This window comes from Siphateles boraxobius, unplaced genomic scaffold (genome assembly GCF_051911475.1).
Source record: "Siphateles boraxobius isolate OS27281-9 unplaced genomic scaffold, OSU_SipBor_1 66, whole genome shotgun sequence".
NCBI lineage: Eukaryota > Metazoa > Chordata > Actinopteri > Cypriniformes > Leuciscidae > Siphateles > Siphateles boraxobius.
The window spans coordinates 24,634,585-24,655,012 of NW_027509193.1; the positions used below are offsets into that span (position 1 = coordinate 24,634,585).

General features: G+C 43.4%; 1 protein-coding gene across 3 annotated transcripts in view; it reads right to left on the reverse strand.

The window, feature by feature from the left end:
- Positions 1–680: 680 nt before the first annotated feature.
- LOC143722065 (uncharacterized) overlaps positions 681–20,428 on the reverse strand; it is a 32,004-nt gene continuing 12,256 nt past the window's right edge. The window contains exons 3-15 of one of the 3 annotated variants that reach the window (XM_077213201.1): positions 10,445–14,638; positions 10,241–10,342; positions 9,959–10,065; positions 9,401–9,459; positions 9,159–9,313; positions 7,993–8,127; positions 7,582–7,624; positions 7,239–7,276; positions 6,988–7,084; positions 6,670–6,859; positions 5,477–5,491; positions 1,662–1,812; positions 1,338–1,473 (exon numbers count right to left, since the gene is read on the reverse strand). In XM_077213201.1, coding sequence (XP_077069316.1) covers positions 1,690–1,812; positions 5,477–5,491; positions 6,670–6,859; positions 6,988–7,084; positions 7,239–7,276; positions 7,582–7,624; positions 7,993–8,127; positions 9,159–9,313; positions 9,401–9,459; positions 9,959–10,065; positions 10,241–10,342; positions 10,445–14,638 — 5,258 coding nt within the window. In that variant the 3' untranslated portion in view covers positions 1,338–1,473; positions 1,662–1,689. Of the gene's footprint in view, positions 1,813–5,476; positions 5,492–6,669; positions 6,860–6,987; positions 7,085–7,238; positions 7,277–7,581; positions 7,625–7,992; positions 8,128–9,158; positions 9,314–9,400; positions 9,460–9,958; positions 10,066–10,240; positions 10,343–10,444; positions 14,639–20,428 lie in introns of all 3 variants that reach the window. The other 2 variants (XM_077213202.1, XM_077213203.1) reach the window with 2 other exon arrangements.

Genomic DNA, 20,428 nt, shown 5'->3' on the forward strand with positions numbered 1-20,428 from the left:
GAAATTTGCCCCATTTCTACAGTATTACCATATTGAAATATATACTGAATCTAAAAAAATCTAATTCTATTAAAGCAATTAGATGTAACACCTACACAAACATTAGTCTTTCAATTTCATTACCATCCATTCAAAAGGGGAAAACTTAGGAAGGATTTAGTACTGTAATGTAAACATGGACTGTTTAACATACTGCAGTGAAATATAAGCAGCAGACAGTGTCATTCTTATTTTGGAAAGAAATATTACAAAAGAAAATATTGTATAATGCTACCTGATGTTAGTGCTTTTTAGATCTGTGTTTTATGATTGACAAAGTTAGTTTGTTTGTTGACAACATTTGTTAGTGTTTTGTAAGAGTTAATTTGAGACATGTATCAAGTGTTTGGGTAGTTTTAGTGCATTTTAAATGTGAAAAAGTGACTTACCGCAAGAAATGAGAAATTTGCCACAGCAATTGTAAAAAAACTGTAATGAATTAAATAATGCACTTTTAAAACGATTGTTATCAAATAAACTAGACGGCGTATTATTGTGCTTCTGTTTATAAGCTAATACTAATATTAAATGTCTTCTTGCAAAATATCTTAGTTTGACAACAAAATCATTAAAATTACAAATCAAAAGAAATACATATGTGAATGCACGTGTGGAGACATACAAGGACAGCTAGACAAATATTAGATAACTACATTGTTATATTATTTTATTTCCTTTCAATATACAGAACAAGAAGAATCACTTTGTCTCAAGAGATTTTTTTTTATTTTATTTTTTTACAAAAGCCTTATATACAGATATAAAATCTCCCAGTGATGCATAAATAAGTATATATATGAAGCAAACAGATGGTTCAGTAAAAACAACAATGCCATGTTTTGATTTAAATAAATATGATTATTGGCACGTCTACAGAGGAAACATGGTTAAGAACTCCTCTTCAATGCATAAGTCTCCTATTCATAAGACAACATTACAATCAGGCACAGAAATAAATTTCTGGTGGCATGCATTGTCCTGGCATAAAATAAATTAATGCTTTGGAGAAGATATCAATGAAAACTTCATCATAATTTAAAAAACAAACATAATATGCTCTCTCCTACAAAGTGCATTTACTGTATCAGAATGTAGATTAGATCCAGATCTACTGGATTACACTGTATATTCTGCCCCTTATTTCTTCCACAGAATAGACAAATTAAATACATAATGTGTCGAAATGTGGTTCAAAATGACATCCTTTGTAATATAGTATTTAAAGTTGAAGACCCCAGTAACATGCATGACAGACAACAAAACACTGAATATGATGTAAATTGTGCAGACGAAACATGGTAAGAAATGACAAGAAATACAAATGAGTGGTTGTTCAATGTTCATCTCTCATTAACATACATAAGACACATCAGTCAAGCTTGTGGTAAAAGAAACCCAATCATCAATGCACTTGTAGGAAGTGACCATTTTATCCTGGGTGAAAGGGAATTACAATAAAAACAGTAAAATGTTACAAACAATGTATCTCTCAAATGCCATTTGTGTGTGTACCTTGAGGGATCAGCTGTACGGTTTTGAGAGCATTAACTTTCTTGAAACATTTTGATCCAAGGCCTTTTTATAATTCATGTTGTTATTGCACTCTTTCTTTCTCCTCTTACTTTTCGCTTGCTTTCCCTGCTTCTTTCCTCATCTCTTCTCATCTCCTTGTATGAAGTATGGATTTTCATGACCCACCAGATAAGAGTACCGTGTGGGGTTTGGGTCCTTAAAGGTCCTCATGCCATCTGCATTGAGATCATACGAGCCCTTCTGCAGAACAAATGAGTTCATATTAGCCACATACAGGTAAAAACAACCCACAACCCTTCACTCTCTCAGCCCATCTCCTCATGCAGGGAAATCACAATTATCTGCTTAAAAATGCATGCAAAGCTTAAAATGGCATGCAAACAGTTGAAAACAGAGATCAAAATCGAGATCTCATCTGGAATGTAACAGCAACTCCCCTCAGAATCAGAATGTATATAGGGGTTGTAAAAGGTCACAGCGAAAAGAAGTAATAAAGAAAAGTATAGTAAAGGAATATTCCTTCCAAGTTAAATACAGTTTAAGTCATAATTGATGTCGGTGCTGCGATTATTATTTTGGTTGATTAAGAAATTACACACTTAACCTTTAAGTTCCTCATCAGTCGGTCAGTCGACGCCATGTCGAATAGGAATCTCGCTAGAGAGGCCAACCTACTTCGAGTGAAACTAAACAAGCCAATGCACATTGGCGTGCAATCATTTGCATCAGCTCCTCAGCCTCGCAGCACGGTACATAATGAGCAGGAGGTGTGATTGCTCTTCAGCTTTTTGCTTCGGAGCCAAACACTTCGAATGCTGTTTACAGAGAGTGAATCTACGAGCCTTTCTAGACCTCTCCATCCTGGTGCGGGTGTTACAGCACAGCAGCTCGAACAATCTTTGTCTCTCTCTTCTCAGCCTTTTTTGTTTTTCTGGTTTTGAGCAAAAACAAAAAAGCTGTTATAACAGCTGGTAAGATGCGCCGTTTAGAGCGCTCAAAAACAGTTTTTACAACTGGTAAGACCTGCCAGCGAGAGAAAGACAGCGCACAGACAGGTGCACATTCCTGTCTGTGTTCGAAGTAACTGTTCCCCTGCGTGCTTCAGCACCAGTGAGAGAAGTCCCTAAAAGAGCTTACACAGATAGATCGCGTATTTTTCAAGATGATTTTCTGTCTGTGTGTTTCTGGATGTGGTCAGTACCTGGGGACACGGGATGGTCATGATTGCTGCCTCGTGTCTGGGCTTCAAACACGCTCAGGCAGCGTTCGTGGATGAGTCATGTGCCCATTGTGGGAAGATGAGCATCTCGGAGCTGCGGTCGAGACTCTCGTTCCTGCAAAGGGGCGGTGTCCCCGTCTCCCCAGAGGGTTGGTTTGGGCAGTGACGCAGGAGACCTGAGGATTATGGTGAGCACGCTTCCTTCGGAGAACCAACCCCCTGGGAACCCTCATCCCTCTCATGCTCCGCAGACAGTTGAGCTGGACCATCCTCGCTGGACCATCCTCGAGGTGTGTACCAGTCGTTTCCTTTGGTGCTCCCCGCGACTATCAGATGTCGATCGTTGCATCGGAATGTGGGTCAGACTTCTCTGTGGACGACGATTCGGCGCCGCTGCCTCCTTCGGGTGTGCCTAAGTCGGACCTGGAGATGATGGCCATGCTTTCCTGGGCCGCCAACAGGATCGGGCTTGAGTGGAAGCCTCCACCGTGTCCCGAGCCCCCGAAGCTGGACGATTGGTATTTCGGGGTGGCGCTCGCTGGTTCTCAGCAACCCACTCCAGTGCCTTTCTTCCCGGAGGTGCATGAGAAGCTCATGGGGAAGTGACTTTTACTGCCAGAAACCGTCTTGTTGGCTTCTCCTCCCTCACCACCCTTGATGGTAGAGCAGTTAAGGGATAGACGCGTATCCCGCCAGTGGAGCGGGCTGTTGCAATGCAGCTGTGCCATAACTCCACTTGGAGCGAAGAACCATGTCTTCCCGGTCCTTTAGGTACTCGTCGGACCTATCCGCCAAGGCTTACAAGGCCTGTGGGGAAGCTGCCTCTGCCATGCACACCATGGAGTTGCTGCAGGTCCATCAGGCCAAGGCACTGAAGGACCTGCACGAGGGTGGTCATAATCCACCAGTTCTCCAAGAACTCTGTCCCCCCAAATTTTCGGCCATCCACTCCACTACAGTGAGAGCAGCCGATGCCCATGTCTTGCATGTGGAGATCGCAGTCCTACTGGCGAAGGGAAACGATAGAACCGGTCCCTCCAGCCGATATGAGCTCAGGGTATTACAGTCCCTACTTTTGTGCAAGTTTTCAATCGGAGTCTCCACAAACTACCGTTCAAAATGCTGTCACAGAAACGCATATTCGAATGCATCCGTCCCCGAGATAGGTTTGCAGCGATCGACCTGAAGGACGCGTACTTTCATGTCTCGATTCTTCATCGACACAGGCTGCTTATCAGGCTTGGCTCCTCAGCAAAAAACTGAAGTGCAATCGCACCATCTGCTTATTATATACCCGTGCTGCGAGGCTGTGCAGCTGATGCAAATGATTGCATGCCAATTTGCATTGGCTTGTTTAGTTTCACTCTAAGTAGATTGGCCTCTTTAGCGAAATTCCTATTTGTCGGTCTCGACGTGGCGTCTCCGTTCCCTCCTTCAGGGAACGAGGGGTATCATATGTAGCCGAGACGTTGTATTTAATCCAGAATATTCCTTTACTTGGAAGAACTTGGACACTAAAGTCCCTTAAAGGTATGTCAGTTCACTTGGTGGCCATATTCGTATCGCAGCTATTTTCAGCTATACAAGCGAGCAGTATACATTTTCTTTTATTACATTTCAATAGCATACACTACTGTTCAAAAGTTTGGGGGCTCAGTCTGTTTTTGAAAGAAGTCTCTTCTGCTCACCAAGGCTGCATTTGTTTAATCAAAAAAGCAATAAAAACAGAAATATGTGAAATATTAATACAATTTAAAATTAGTGTTTTCTGTTAATATATTTTAATGTACTTTATTCCTGAATTTTCTGCATCATTACTCCAGTCTCAGTTACTTTGATCAGTTTTTGATCCATCAAAAATCTGAATCTGAATGCTGATTTGTTGCTCAAGAAACCTTTCTTATTATTATCAATATTTAAAACAGTTGTGCTGATAATATTTTTTGTGGAAACCGTGATACTTTTTTCAGAAATCCTTAATGAACAGAAAGTTCAAAAGAACAGCATTTATTTGAAATATAAATCTTTTGTTACATTAGAAATTTAGACATTAGAAAACATTAGAAACAAATTTTTACAGTAAATTGAATGCGTTCTTGCAGAATAAAAGTATTTGTTTATCGTTATAATCTTAATGAGCCCAAATTTTTAACGGTAGTATATTTTTCAAATCAGTGATAAAATCTGACAACAATCTTTTGCAATCTATTCTGTACCTCTTAAACTCAAATCTACAGAGCCCCTAAAGGGACAATGGTGGTGGAAAAAATATGGCATGGGAGGAAAAAATATTTTTCAAAACTTCTCGTTCTCTCGCAAAACTTTTGGGTTCTCTCGCAAAATATTTTTTTCCTCTCAACCCATATTTTTTTCACCACTATGTCCCTTTAGGGGCTCCATACAAATCTCATTCACAAATATTGTATTTTTCAGGCTGGTCCAGCTAATTTTGCATGTAGAGTAAACAAACACGTGATTGGCTATTTTAACTGTCAGGCATAACTTCCATGCCTACAGCCACCAAATTAAGCATTTCAATAATGTGACTGCCGTTTTTAAGGCAAAACTACAGGAGGTATGTTCATGTTGTGCATTTATATATGTACAAGTGGACCCTTTTTGCCTTTTACATTCCCTGACGACGACGGGGAATGTAACAGCCCAATTTTTTCCTCGGTGACTTACCTTTCCTCTAATCTTCTACAGTCATAGTGTTTGGAGTGAGGCAGTATCAAGTCCGTATACGGAACACCACATACACAACACAGCAACCACAAATACGTGCACAAACACACACAAAGAGGTTTGTTTAAGAGCTAACCGATCATAAAACTTGTACATCTTATATAATAATATTATGATTTCAAAAATTAAAATGATGAAATCTGTTTGTACTACTGTTAGCTTATAATTCCTTTCAATGCAAAGGCACTAATGCAATAGACCCTCTTTATGTGTAGCCTGGTTAGGACTGCATCTGCTCGTAATGGACTTCAGTCATTCAGTCAAGTAATACTTTGGTGAAATATTAGGATAATGTAATTTTTTTGGATTAATTCATAGTATGTTAGTGGAGTTCAGGCAGGCAGGCAGAGTAAAGATTAAGACATAGACTTGGGTCTTATTGAACAATATATTTGGTATTGGTTAGTGGTGTGATGACACTATTATTAGAGTTAAATAATGTTACATGCAGGGTTAATGGAAGAATTGGAGGGAACTGTAACTTACAGTGGGTTCATTTCTACAATTATTAAAAAGAGGTACAGTAATAAACAATTCAAAAAAATGTATATGAATATACACTACCGTAAAAATTTGGGGTCAGTAAGAATTTTAAATGTTTTTTTAAATAATTCACAAGGTAACACTTTACAATGAGGTTCATTAGTTAACATAAGTTAACTACATTAGTTAGCATGAACTAATAATGAACTGCACTTATACAGCATTTATTAATCTTTGTTAATGTTAATTTCAACATTTACTAATACTTTATCAAAATCTTGTTAACATTAGTTAATGCACTGAACTAAAATGAACAAACAATGAACAGCTGTATTTTTATTAACTAACGTTAACAAAGATGAACAAATATAGTTACAAATGTATTGCTCATGGTTAGTTCATGTTAGTAAATACATTAACTAATGTTAACTAATGAACCTAATGAAAAAAAAAATTACAAAAATATCTAAATTATTTATTTTATTTTATTTTACAGTGATATATTGTTTTATTTAAAAAGTCCACACATACGCTTTTCTTTGAATCGGTATGAAACCCACTGTAAGTTAAACTTCTCTGTGTAACTTCTCTGTTTAACAGGTTTAAATTACAACTTATTTGTGAAGTTTTGACTGGAAGGAGGTACTCACCAATCCATTACTGTGGCCTTTTTTGCCTGGCCCTTCAACCATCTCCAGGTTGTTGCCAAAGACATCATTGCTGGAACTAGATGTGAGAGTGACACGAGGAATATGGCTGATATCCTGAGAGGGCCATGTGGCAAGGATTTCCTCAGTAGGATATGGGCTGCCGAAATGATTGTTGTTTGAATTATTCCTGCTGAGAAATAAGTAATGCGCACACAAAAATGTCAACAAGTGAGAAATGCACATCCATAACTAAGCATAAAAGACACTGTAGGAGAGAGATTTAAATGCACGTCTACCTGACCTCTCATAAACACTCACCTATGAGTCACACAGATGTAGATGAGAACTGCCAGAATTACAATGAGCAGAAGTCCCCCTAACACACACGCCACCACCACTAGAGCTAACAAAGAGGCTACGCAGAGAGACAAAGGTCATTAGACACAAATATACACGCAAAATCTATAATTTAGCACAGTAAACAAGCTGATTAATATATTGGTGTAACTTAAAAAGACTATTGCTTTACTGGTTAAAAAACAAGAAATATTGTAATAATAATATCTTACGGTCATTACAGTTGAAACCAGAATAGCCAAATGAACATCTGTTAAAAAAGGGGGAATAAACGTTGAAACCTATCCACAGACATCTGATTTTAGCAATATTGCCACGACACAAGAGGGCAGTGGTTTCTATTACAAACACACTGAGCACACACTCAACCATTGAATAGAGCTTGTCAGTTTAAAACAAGGCAATCTGAACCATCACCTTTGAGGTATGTTTTTTTAAATGAAAACAGCTATTTTAAGGCCTTACAGGTTGGTGAACGAATGAACAGCTCTATTAAAAAGTTAACATGTTGTTTAGGTGTGTGTATTCAGAACAAAGAAATGAAATGGTACTCACCGAACACAGAAATTTCCCTGTGCTTTGTAGCCACTTGGACAAACTGTAAAAAGATTAGAAAGTAAATAGTTGGTTTTGTGTTTGAACATGACACTATAATAATAAAACTGTTGTTCTTTATACATTGGGGATTTTATTTTATATAATGTAGAAATGAAAAAATGGCATTTTTTAAATTTCTCTATCATTTTTGGTCAGTGTACTGTACATTCTGAACCCTGATCTTACCAGACCAGGATTACTGTGTCTGTTACCATGGATAAATCCACGTTCTGAACAGTGGATAAATCCACTTCAAAATCAAAGGTCACTGATGATTATGATATGCACACACACAAACACATAATAGAAGCTCATGTGTTTTTTTGTTTTTTGCCACACAGAAAGGGAGTACAAAAGACACACACTCACCTCTACAGCTTCTGGCATGGTAAGGGCTGGGTATGTAGCCAGGTTTGCAGGTACAGAGAGCGATCCCATCTTTGGCCTCACACACTGTAGTGTTAACATCACAAGGAGCAGGATCTTGCTCGCACAGATTGCTTACTAACAAGAGACAGACAGTGAGAGAGAAATAGAGTATAGTAGTGGGTAAATGTTAAAAGAGAGAAGTGTGTATCTAAGGTCCTTTAAGTTTTACAGCATGTTTGCCTTCACTGGTTAATTCTAAATGGTCCTGCGATGCAACCATGGATTTTTAAAGTATAAATATTTCATAGGCTCATTTAATTTTATGTAGTTTCATTTCATATGAATACCATAAAACAAACATAAGCAAGCATAAACATAAATTGCTGCCTTAAATTTTTAAGTACAACTAAGTTATTCAACTTAAAGTGATTTCAACTTAAATTACATTAAAATGATTTTTTAAAAATTGTTGAATGTATACTTATAAAAAAGCAGAAAATTCCTTAACTTATTATGATGAGTTAAAGCAATGTAAAAACATAAGTTGTCAACTTGTTGATTATATAGTTTTTACAGTAAAAAAAATTAATTAGTTTTAAATGGTAGCATGGGTGGCAAAGTGGTTATTTCAGCTTCTCAAATGTACTTAATGTGAATTACCCTAGTATAGTTTACGTATATAGAAAGACAATCTTTTATGTGATCTAAAACATTTCACAATTACAAAACATGGCCACATCCACGGCAAAACAATTCTAAACACCTAAAGTTCGGGCTCTGGCACTTAACTGTGTTCCTATTTGAGGAACAATCTTTGCCATTTAATACAACTGCTCAAAGAAACTGTTTTATAAATCTTTGATAAAGATTGAAATTAGCATAAAAAATACTACATGTTTTTGATATTAACATGTTACTGTGAAGGTGAATTTGTTGCCTAAACATGAATTAATGTGTTAAGAATTAATGTCAAGTAATGTATATATAAAGAATGTATTGTATTTAAAGAATGATTTATTATGTAAAATTGTTTTTAAAATTATGTGAAACCAAATATTGTATATTTATGTAACCAATATACTGTATTGTCTTCATTGATTATGTGGACATTAAAACATGTTTCACACTGTTCATACAGCGATGCTACATCTTTTCAAGATACTCACCATTGTATTCAGCACCAGCAAGAATGCCACAGTTTGTCGTTCCACAAGTCGTTGCATTTTTTATACCAGTATCAAAGGCCAATGCAAACAATTCCTGGGTGACTGGAGAATTGGGCTCAAAATAACTGTTTACTGAAGCCACTATACTGCCAGGCCTGGAAATATTTAGACATAGTTTAGTAATTGGCAAATATAATACAAAAGAGAAGAGCTGAACTGAACTGTTTGAAATGGACACTCACGTCAACCTAATGACTCTGCTGTTAATGTAGTTTGGCTGGTTATTCAGAATTGCATTTACCTATGGTGAAAGGGAAGAATGAGTATTGACTTTAGACTCACTGAAACTGAAGGATATTGATCCAGGATATGGAATATTATTAAGTATTTACTTTGGCAGTCCTAAGTTCAATAAAGCTTTATTAGCATGACTATTAACTATGACAGTCTGTACTGCAAAAGCAATATACAGCAATATTTTAACTTATAAAGAGAATATAGCTATATTATAAATAAATATGATTCTATATTTCTATAAATATGATTCTAAAATTCTATAAGATGCATGATAACAAAATGCACTACATGTATGATCAAAAACTTTATTTAAATTTGTATTAAAATATTTATTTTGCAGAGTTATTAGATTAATAATTTTATTCAATGCCTTCTTACTTAATAGTTATACAAACAGACTTCATAAACTGCACAGTTTTAGAGTGAATAAATACATCTTTGCAAGTAATAACTGAAATGTTAAAGCTAAAACACCTGATTTGTAATGTAAGTTTTTGACATACCGCAATAATGATCTCATTAGCAACGTCCCGGAATTCAGGTGATTTGGGATCATTCATTTGAGATACAAATGTGCGGTTCACCCTCAGTGAACTAGGGAACGATTTAGCTGGGAATAAGAGAGAGTGAGGGTGATAAATAAAGATTGATCTTAATAATCACTATAACCACATGAGACTTATTATACAAATTAAAAGACATAAGGACTTTCTGTAATGTCTCATGGTCCTGTGTAAAAAAGGTTATAATTGATTGACAGAGATTGGCATCAGATAGATACTCACTTTCCACACAGACATTATTTAAAGGAAATGTTCCTGTCAGACACTGACAGATGGAGTTCACACAGACACTGAGTGGTGGGCAGGGCACTAAAGGACAGGTAGCTAAAAGAACGAAAGGAGAAAGTATTAGGCATTTATGAAGATTATAATGCATGAAAATTACACTGTAATCCACAATCATACAACACATTCATTCAAACACACCTGGTGTGGTTGTGGTGTTAGTTGGGTTAGTAGTAGACACGATTGGTCCAATCGTTGAGTTGGTAATGGGTGGTGTGGTAGCATTTCCTGTTGTAGATTTAGGTGGTGTGGTGGAATTCCCTATTGTAGTGTTTCCAGGTGTAGTTATGGGTGGTGTGGTAGCATTTACTGGTGTAGTTGTGGGTGGTGTGGTAGCATTTACTGATGTAGTCATGGGTGGTGTGGTAGCGATTGCTGTTACATTATTCCCTGGTGTAGTTGTGGGTGGTGTAGTAGCATGTACTGGTGTAGTCATGGGTGGTGTAGTAGCGTTTGCTGTTACATTATTCCCTGGTGTAGTTATGGGTGGTGTAGTAACATTTACTGTTGCATTATTCCCTGGTGTAGTCATGGGTGGTGTGGTAACATTTACTGTTGCATTATTCCCAGGTGTAGTCATGGGTGGTGTGGTAAAGTTTACTGTTGCATTATTCCCTGGTGTAGTCATGGGTGGTGTGGTAAAGTTTACTGTTGCATTGTTCCCTGGTGTAGTCATGGATGGTGTGGTAAAGTTTACTGTTGCATTGTTGCCTGGTGTAGTCAAGGGTGGTGTGGTAAAATTTACAGTTGCATTGTTTCCTGGTGTAGTCATGGATGGTGTGGTAAAGTTTACTGTTGCATTGTTGCCTGGTGTAGTCAAGGGTGGTGTGGTAAAATTTACAGTTGCATTGTTTCCTGGTGTAGTCATGGGTGGTGTGGTAAAATTTACAGTTGCATTGTTTGCTGGTGTAGTCAAGGGTGGTGTGGTAAAATTTACAGTTGCATTGTTTCCTGGTGTAGTCATGGGTGGTGTGGTAAAATTTACAGTTGCATTGTTTGCTGGTGTAGTCAAGGGTGGTGTGGTAAAATTTACAGTTGCATTGTTGCCTAGTGTAGTCATGGGTGGTGTGGTAAAGTTTACTGTTGCATTGTTTCCTGGTGTAGTCATGGGTGGTGTGGTAAAGTTAACTGTTGCATTGTTGCCTGCTGTAGTCAAGGGTGGTGTGGTAAAATTTACAGTTGCATTGTTTCCTGGTGTAGTCAAGGGTGGTGTGGTAAAGTTAACGGTTGCATTGTTGCCTGGTGTAGTCAAGGGTGGTGTGGTAAAATTTACAGTTGCATTGTTTCCTGGTGTAGTCATGGGTGGTGTGGTAAAATTTACTGTTGTATTGTTGCCTAGTGTAGTCATGGGTGATGTGGTAAAGTTTACTGTTGCATTGTTGCCTGGTGTAGTCAAGGGTGGTGTGGTAAAATTGACTGTTGCATTGTTGCCTGGTGTAGTCATGGGTGATGTGGTAAAGTTTACTGTTGCATTGTTCCCTGGTGTAGTCATGGATTGTGTGGTAAAGTTTACTGTTGCATTGTTGCCTGGTGTAGTCAAGGGTGGTGTGGTAAAATTTACAGTTGCATTGTTTCCTGGTGTAGTCATGGGTGGTGTGGTAAAATTTACTGTTGTATTGTTGCCTAGTGTAGTCATGGGTGATGTGGTAAAGTTTACTGTTGCATTGTTGCCTGGTGTAGTCAAGGGTGGTGTGGTAAAATTGACTGTTGCATTGTGTCCTGGTGTAGTCATGGGTGATGTGGTAAAGTTTACTGTTGCATTGTTCCCTGGTGTAGTCATGGATTGTGTGGTAAAGTTTACTGTTGCATTGTTGCCTGGTGTAGTCAAGGGTGGTGTGGTAAAATTTACAGTTGCATTGTTTCCTGGTGTAGTCATGGGTGGTGTGGTAAAATTGACAGTTGCATTGTTTTCTGGTGTAGTCAAGGGTGGTGTGGTAAAATTTACAGTTGCATTGTTTCCTGGTGTAGTCATGGGTGGTGTGGTAAAATTTACTGTTACATTGTTGCCTAGTGTAGTCAAGGGTGGTGTGGTAAAATTGACAGTTGCATTGTTTCCTGGTGTAGTCAAGGGTGGTGTGGTAAAGTTAACGGTTGCAATGTTGCCTGGTGTAGTCAAGGGTGGTGTGGTAAAATTTACAGTTGTATTGTTTGCTGGTGTAGTCAAGGGTGGTGTGGTAAAATTAACTGTTGCATTGTTGCCTGGTGTAGTCAAGGGTGGTGTGGTAAAATTTACAGTTGCATTGTTTCCTGGTGTAGTCAAGGGTGGTGTGGTAAAGTTAACGGTTGCATTGTTGCCTGGTGTAGTCAAGGGTGGTGTGGTAAAATTTACAGTTGCATTGTTTCCTGGTGTAGTCATGGGTGGTGTGGTCAAATTTACTGTTGCATTGTTGCCTAGTGTAGTCATGGGTGATGTGGTAAAGTTTACTGTTGCATTGTTGCCTGGTGTAGTCAAGGGTGGTGTGGTAAAATTGACTGTTGCATTGTGTCCTGGTGTAGTCAAGGTTGGTGTGGTAAAATTTACAGTTGCATTGTTTCCTGGTGTAGTCAAGGGTGGTGTGGTAAAGTTAACTGTTGCATTGTTGCCTGGTGTAGTCAAGGGTGGTGTGGTAACATTTACAGTTGCATTGTTTCCTGGTGTAGTCAAGGGCGATGTGGTAAAATTTACAGTTGCATTGTTTCCTGGTGTAGTCATGGGTGGTGTGGTAAAATTTACTGTTGCATTGTTGCCTGGTGTAGTCAAGGGTGGTGTGGTAACATTTACTGTTGCATTGTTGCCTGGTGTAGTCATGGGTGCTGTGGTAAAATTTACTGTTGCATTATTCCCTGGTGTAGTCATGGGTGGTGTGGTAAAATTTACTGTTGCATTGTTCCCTGGTGTAGTCATATGTGGTGTGGTAAAGTTTACTGTTGCATTATTCCCTGGTGTAGTCATGGGTGGTGTGGTAAAGTTTACTGTTGCATTGTTCCCTGGTGTAGTCGTGGATGGTGTGGTAAAGTTTACTGTTGCATTGTTGCCAGGTGTAGTCAAGGGTGGTGTGGTAAAATTGGCTGTTACATTGTTTCCTGGTGTAGTCATGGGTGGTGTGGTAAAATTTACTGTTGCATTGTTGCCTTGTGTAGTCATGGGTGGTGTGGTAAAATTGACTGTTGCATTGTTCCCTGGTGTAGTCATATGTGGTGTGGTAAAGTTTACTGTTGCATTATTCCCTTGTGTAGTCAAGGGTGGTGTGGTAAAATTTACTGTTGCATTATTCCGTAGTGTTGTCATGGGTGGTGTGGTAAAGTTTACTGTTGCATTGTTCCCTGGTGTAGTCATGGGTGGAGTGGTAGCATTTACTGTTTCATTGTCGTCTGGAGTAGTTAGGGGTGGGGTGGTAGCATTTACTGGATTAGTGGTGGGTGAGGTGGTATTGTTTACTGTTGTAGCATTACCTGATATAGTTTGTGATGTAATTGTGACTTTGCTTGGTGTTGTAATTGGTGAAGCTGTGCTGTTGCCTGGTGTGCTATTGGGATGAGTAGTGTCATTGCCTCTTGTAGTTTGGGGTAGAGTTGTGGTGTTGCCTGGCTCAGGTGAAGGAGTAGTTGTGCTGTTGCCTGGATCAGGTGAAGGAGTAGTTGTGCTGTTGCCTGGATCAGGTAAAGGAGTAGTTGTGCTTTTGCCTGGATCAGGTGAAGGAGTAGTTGTGCTGTTGCCTGGATCAGGTAAAGGAGTTGTTGTGGTGTTGCCTGGATCAGGTAAAGGAGTAGTTGTGTAGTTGCCTGGATCAGGTGAAGGAGTAGTTGTGCTGTTGCCTGGATCAGGTGAAGGAGTAGTTGTGCTGTTGCCTGGATCAGGTGAAGGAGTAGTTGTGCTGTTGCCTGGATCAGGTGAAGGAGTAGTTGTGCTGTTGCCTGGATCAGGTAAAGGAGTAGTTGTGCTGTTGCCTGGATCAGGTGAAGGAGTAGTTGTGCTGTTGCCTGGATCAGGTGAAGGAGTAGTTGTGCTGTTGCCTGGATCAGGTGAAGGAGTAGTTGTGCTGTTGCCTGGATCAGGTAAAGGAGTATTTGTGCCTAGTGCAGTTACAGGATGGTTTGTTGCATTCCCCAGTGTAGGTACAAGTGGACTTGCGGTGTTGGATGTTGTAGTTACAAGGGCAGGAGAAGTGGTATTTCCTGATGTACTCACTGATGAACTTGTAGCATTTTCTGGTTCAGATGTGGAGGAGCTTGTCACGTTGCCTTGAGTAGATAAAGGTGGAGATGTGATATTTCCCCCATACGTTGACAGCAGCGGAGTTGTGGCATTGTTTGGAAATTGTGTAGTTGTATTCCCAGATGGAATGCTTGTTACAACTGTTGATGGCCACAAACAAATAATCACATGTAATCATGCATACATTTTTTAAAACCTTATCTAAACCAGAACCAGTGGCACCTGAAGCTGTACAGTCTGCATTCCAGGGTCACTCTGAGTGACGTTTTCCTCAGAAATATTTCAGCAGTTATTATGTGTCCCATATTTTTTTTCGACTGAACCAGCGATACCAGTCATTTGTGATAAAAAAATGTTGAGTCAGTTCTTTCTTTTCAGATTTTATAGATTAGATAAAAGATGTCCACTGGAATTAATGCTTGTTCCCTTTCAGTCGATAACGTCGGACGTAGTCGACGCGACTGAAATGGGATCACGCTAGGGAGCCTATCATCTTCGAATACTATTGAACGAGCCAATGTAATTGGCGTGCGTGATTCGCATCACACACTCCGCCCCCGCGGCGCGGGTATAAATACGGAAGTGGATGCACGCACTAGTTGCCTTTCGCTTCGGAGCCGATCGTTTGATGTCTCTGAGAGTGCTGTTGTCTACAACGAGCGAGTGTGTCGGTGTTCTTCAGGAAGACTCTCCCAGTGCTGGTGTTCTACAGCGCGAGTGCAGCGGTGATCGCGAGCTTTGAGCTCTCAACTGCTGTTTTAACAGCAACAAATTTCTAAATGTTTGTGTGTGTTGATGGCTGGTTAGAGGGCGGAAAAGTGAGTGCTTCACTGTTTCAGTTCTCTGTTCAGTGTTGCCGCGGTCATTTCCCTGTGTGCTCCGGCACTGGTGACGGTCCTATTTTCTGAAAGAGCAACACGGGTGCGTTTGCGTCTTTTTCAAGATGTCATTCCGCCCGTGCGTTTCTGGGTGCGGTCGTTCCCTGTCTCTCTCTGATGGTCACAACTGTTGTGTCACGTGTTTGGCTTACAGCACGCTGAGACAGCTTTTGTGGACAGCTCATGTTTTCACTGTGGGAACATGACTGTCGCAGTGTTGAGGGCGAGACTCGCCTTCGTTCGCGGAGAGCGAGTCCCCATTACCATGCCCCACCCTCGGGTGCTGTGTGGGATGGGTGACCGGAGGATAGTGTTGGATGTCCCGCCCGGTAACCATTCCCTGTGGGCTCCTCACTCCTCCCTTCCACTGCAACCACTGGAGCCTCCTGTGTTGTCTGCTGGTCCATCTGTAATGGGTGGGCCAGCGGTTTCACTCGGGGCTCCCCTGGAGGACAGGACGCCGATTGCAGCATCAGAGGGTGAGCTGACTTCTGGAGATGATGACTCGGCTGCATTGTCTCCCTCCGGGAGTTCAATGTTGCCCGAGCCGGATCCAGAATTATCAGCTATGCTGAAACGGGCCGCCGAGGCTGCCGGGCTCGAGTGGAACCTCCACCGTGTCCCGTTCAGTCTCGGTTGGAATCTGGAGTTTGGTATCTTGGGGCGGGCCGCGCTGGTTCTCAGCTCGCCGCCCCAGTGCCTTTCTTTCCCGAAATGCATGGATAGCTTATCAGGTGGTGAACAGCATCTTTCTCTGCCAGAAACTGCCTGAATAGCTTTTCCCCCTCATTACCCTTGATGGAGGAACGGTGAAGGGTTGCGAGGTGTCCCTCCATTGGAGCGGTCTGTCGACACAGGTGCACCTGTGTCCGGCGGCCGCTGCCTTTTGGGGGGATCCTCGTCTCCCCCCTAGGGCCTGTGAGTTTCGTCCGTTCCGACGGGCAGAGCTTACAAAGCCTGTGGGCAAGCCCCTTCCTCTTGCGTGCCATGGTGTTGCTGCAGGCTAGGGCACCCATGGCATGCACGAGGGTAATCCAGACCGTGCGCTCATAGGTGAGCACCGCACTGCATCCGACCTCACCCTCCGGGGTACGGGTGTCGTAGCGTGCGTGATCGGTCTGGCGATGTCCACCTTGGTGGTCCAGTAGCGCCTTCGTTGGCTCAGCCTGGTTGGTATGGCGGATGCGGACAAGGTTCGGTTCCTGGTCTCCCCAATTTCCCAGGTTGGGCTGGTCGGCGACGCGGTGGAGAACTGCATCAAACAGTTCTCTGCCGCTCAAGCGCAGACGGAGGTCATCCGGCACATCCTGCCCCGGTGGCCAGCTGCTGCCTCCACCCGCCGCCGGTGGCAGCTCCTCCGCCTGCTCGTCGCCGTGGGCGTTCTCCGGCCGCCGCTCCTGCTGGCCCTCCGCAGCAGCCTCCACCCAGGCCTCAGCAGGGAGCCGGCCGCAGTAGAGACGCCCAGCCCGCTCCAGGCGCTGCCAAGCCAGGTGGCAAGCGACAGCGAAAGCATTCCGGAGCGGGCCGCCCAGGAATGGATGAGATGCTCTTGGAGTGGCACGATCACTCCCTCTCCCCGGGTGAGGGCCGGGTGGAGCCTTTGTTTGTGTGTGTGTCTGTTCCGCCGCTGGCTCCCTAAAAAAAAAAAAAAAAAAAAACGGAGCAAGCGGTACCCACACTTCAAAGAGAGAGCAATTTCATCTGTTCCTGGGTCCCAAGAGGGCCAGTCTGGCGGGTGTGACCCTGTATAGCCTTACACCCCTCAGCTCCCCCTTGGTCGCCAGCGGGCAGCTTGGTGCGTTCGAGGACCCGGTCATCCGCCTTCTCACGCGCCCCCTGCCGCTTGTGGAGACAGGTAAGTGTTGCACAGCACACTAACACCACTCTCTCTACTTTGCTGCCCCACCTCAGGCTCGGCTACCCCGCTCAAGTCAGTGATAGTCATCACATTAGGTGTTGAGCAGACGTGCTCCTGAAAATTCAGTGATATTCATCACACCGAGTGTTGAGCAGTGCTCCTGACTTGTGCGTGCTTATCTTATCCTGCTGGCGAAGGATTTGATATAGCCGCTCCTCCAGCCGGTACGAAGGCCAGTTGTAAACTCGTTCTTCGTGCTACTAGGTGGTGGGTCGTGACCATCTTGGCCCAAGATTGGTCTGCAGCTTTGACCTGAAAGACATGTGCTTCAGATCTCTACCTCCCGCACCGCAGGCCATCCTGTGTGTTGCGTCTAAGGGTGGAGTGTCAGTACAGTGTCCTTCCCCTCGAGTGCTCCAGAGCCCGTTGGGTCTTCAGGTCAACTGGAAGAGAGTAATCTCGCCCACGGGCTGAGTATCTCTTTTCTAGTTTTGGAGAGGTACTCGGTCCAACATGTCTCTCCAATGAGAATGTGTTCAGCTGGTGTTGAAGTGAGAAAGGGTCCCACTGAAAGAACTTTCAGAGGCTCCTGGGGTATATGGTAGTCGCAGCCTTTGGCTCCCTCCATATGTGACCGCTTCAGCGCTAGCTTCACGATCGAGTCCCGAGGTGACCGTGGCAGAGCAGCTCACCCTGTGTGACATTAGTTCATCCCGGTCTGCTGCCAAACCCTCTTCAACAGAGCGGCCATGTACAAAGGGCGTGTTTTAACGGGGGCCTGGGCGACCCCCGACTACACGGGCATTCGTGCCTCGAGTTGTTAGACATTGCGACCGTTGCGCAAGCTTCCCCTGCATGTCACAAACTCACCCGTCACCTCCTCCTTGGAGTCAGACGCTTCTGAGGGCGCCTTATTCCACTCCTCCCGCTTACTCAATCGTGCCGCCATCGAGCCTCACGACAGTTATAGCCAGGGCAAGTGGAGACTCCATCCCCTGGGTCCGGCTGGGTCATGACCATTCCGGGGCCGCTCAGTTGCCCCCCCGGTTTTATTTTTCCGCCAGTGTTTGGGTAAACCGAGCGGACTACCCTTGGACAAACACTGGGACTCAGCGGCCCCAGGGGCCCGCAGAAATGCGTTTAACCCCAGTGAGCCTTCTAAAAGTGACTGCGACTCATGGTCGCCTTGCGCCTGCAAGTCAGTGAAATCATCACTCTTCATGTTGAGCAGATTTGCTCCTGAAACTCAGTGAAGTTCATCGCACTCTGGTGTTGAGCAGCAATGCTCCTGTAGCTCAGTGAGTCCATCACAGGTAGCTCAGTGAATTCATCACACGCAGTGCTGAGCAGAAATGCTCCTGGTGCTCAGTGAAGTTCCTCGCACTCAAGTGTTGAGCAGAAATGCTCCTGAAGCTCAGTGAGTTTATCACACTCAGGTGTTGAGCAGTAATGCTCCTGAAGCTCAGTGAACTTGTCACACTCAAGTGCTGAGCAGAAATGCTCCTGTCGCTCAGTGAGGTTCTTCGTACTCAAGTGTTGAGCAGAAATGCTCCTGAAGCTCGGTGAGTTTATCACACTCAGGTGTTGAGCAGGAATGCTCCTGAAGCTCAGTGAACTTGTCACACCCAAGTGCTGAGCAGAAAATGCTCCTGAAGCCCAGTGATCTTCACATGTTGTGTTGAGCAATGCTCCTGTCTTTTGCGCCCGTCACTTGCACCTACGTGCCATGTCAGGAGAGGAACAGGTCTTCATAGTTGCCCCTCATCGGCCCAACTAGACCTGGTTCCCTTCAACAGCCTTCCTGACTTCCCCTGGAAACTCTTTCGGGGACGGGGCACGATGGCACACGCGTTCTTCCCCCGTAGATTCCGGGCGGTCTTACATCTGAACGCGGAGGTTCAGGTGGCTATCACAAGAACATGTGTTAGTTACCATCACTTCTGCGAGCACCCCCTAGAATTGGGTAGCGTGCTTACGCCTTTAGAAGTGGAACCTAGTCGTTGGGTGCGTCTTCTCCCCTGAGGAGATCCTGAAAGCTTTCGATCACTTCAGTGCTCTCTTTCCTGCAAAATGGGTTGCAGTAGGCTGTTTTCCTAAATCACCCTCAAAATGATGTTGCCTCGGTGTTTAAACGACGCTCATCGTGTTGCAGAAGTATGCAGAAGCACGTTCTGATCGTCAGGTTCCTGAGGAGCAAGGTCTTGTAAATCCTTGTGTCCCTCTTTACCCTCTTGGGCCTTGTCCCTGGTGCGACTGCACTGCAGAGACCGCCCCTGAGCCACTGCAGGTAGTGAGTTAAAAATTCTGTTATATCAGTTCTCCTGCTCGCGTGGTCTCTACTAGAGGGTAGGGACTTGCTCGCTTTCGGTCAACGTATTGTGCCTGGAGTCTGGGCCGGCTAACTCTCACAAGCTGAGACCCCGGCTCGGATTGTGCCCAAGGTTCCTACCTCTCCCGTAATAGGAGCAGGTGGTGAGCCTGCAAGCGCTGCCCTGGAGGAGGCAGATCCAGCCCTGGCTTCTCTGTCCGATTCGCTTGGACGTGTACAGAATGCAAGTCATAGACCTCAGACCAGCTCTTCAAATATCTGTTGGAATTCAGCAGAGAGGGAAGGCTGTTTCCATGCAAAGTGCACTTAGTGCTTGCCTTCATTTCGGCAAAGATCCGAGATGCAACATGTCCACTTAGGTGTTGAGCTCCTCTAGGATGAGTGTAAAGTGCTCCGCCTGGGCGTTGACGATATACTTTGCTAAACAGATTCTAGAGTTGGGGGCTGGACGACACCTAGTTGAACCGCTGCTTCCCGTGGGCTCCCTTCTCATGAAGCCAGTTTCACCGTGAGCCCGGTTCAAGTGTCGGCTTGCGGCGCCATTCCCCTCCTATGGACTGGATACGTGCGCCTTTCTACTCCAGTTGAGTTCCCTTAAAATTGAACCCTGTTGAGTTCCTCCACACCCCTCCGACGTCGGACGTGCGGAACGTCTGGTGTTAGGCCTACCACTCGTAAGCAGTGTGGAACCTGTGTTAGGCTGGGTCCATATGTTGCGGTCCCTTCGGTGACCCCATATGTGTATTCTTCCACGATACGGCTCCCTGCGGTGAGCCCGTGTCTTCCCTCGGCAGAGTCTCTCTGCCGTCACTGTCCGGTGTGTCTCCCCCCGTCTTAGGCTGGAGCCACCCCAGTGACATTCCAT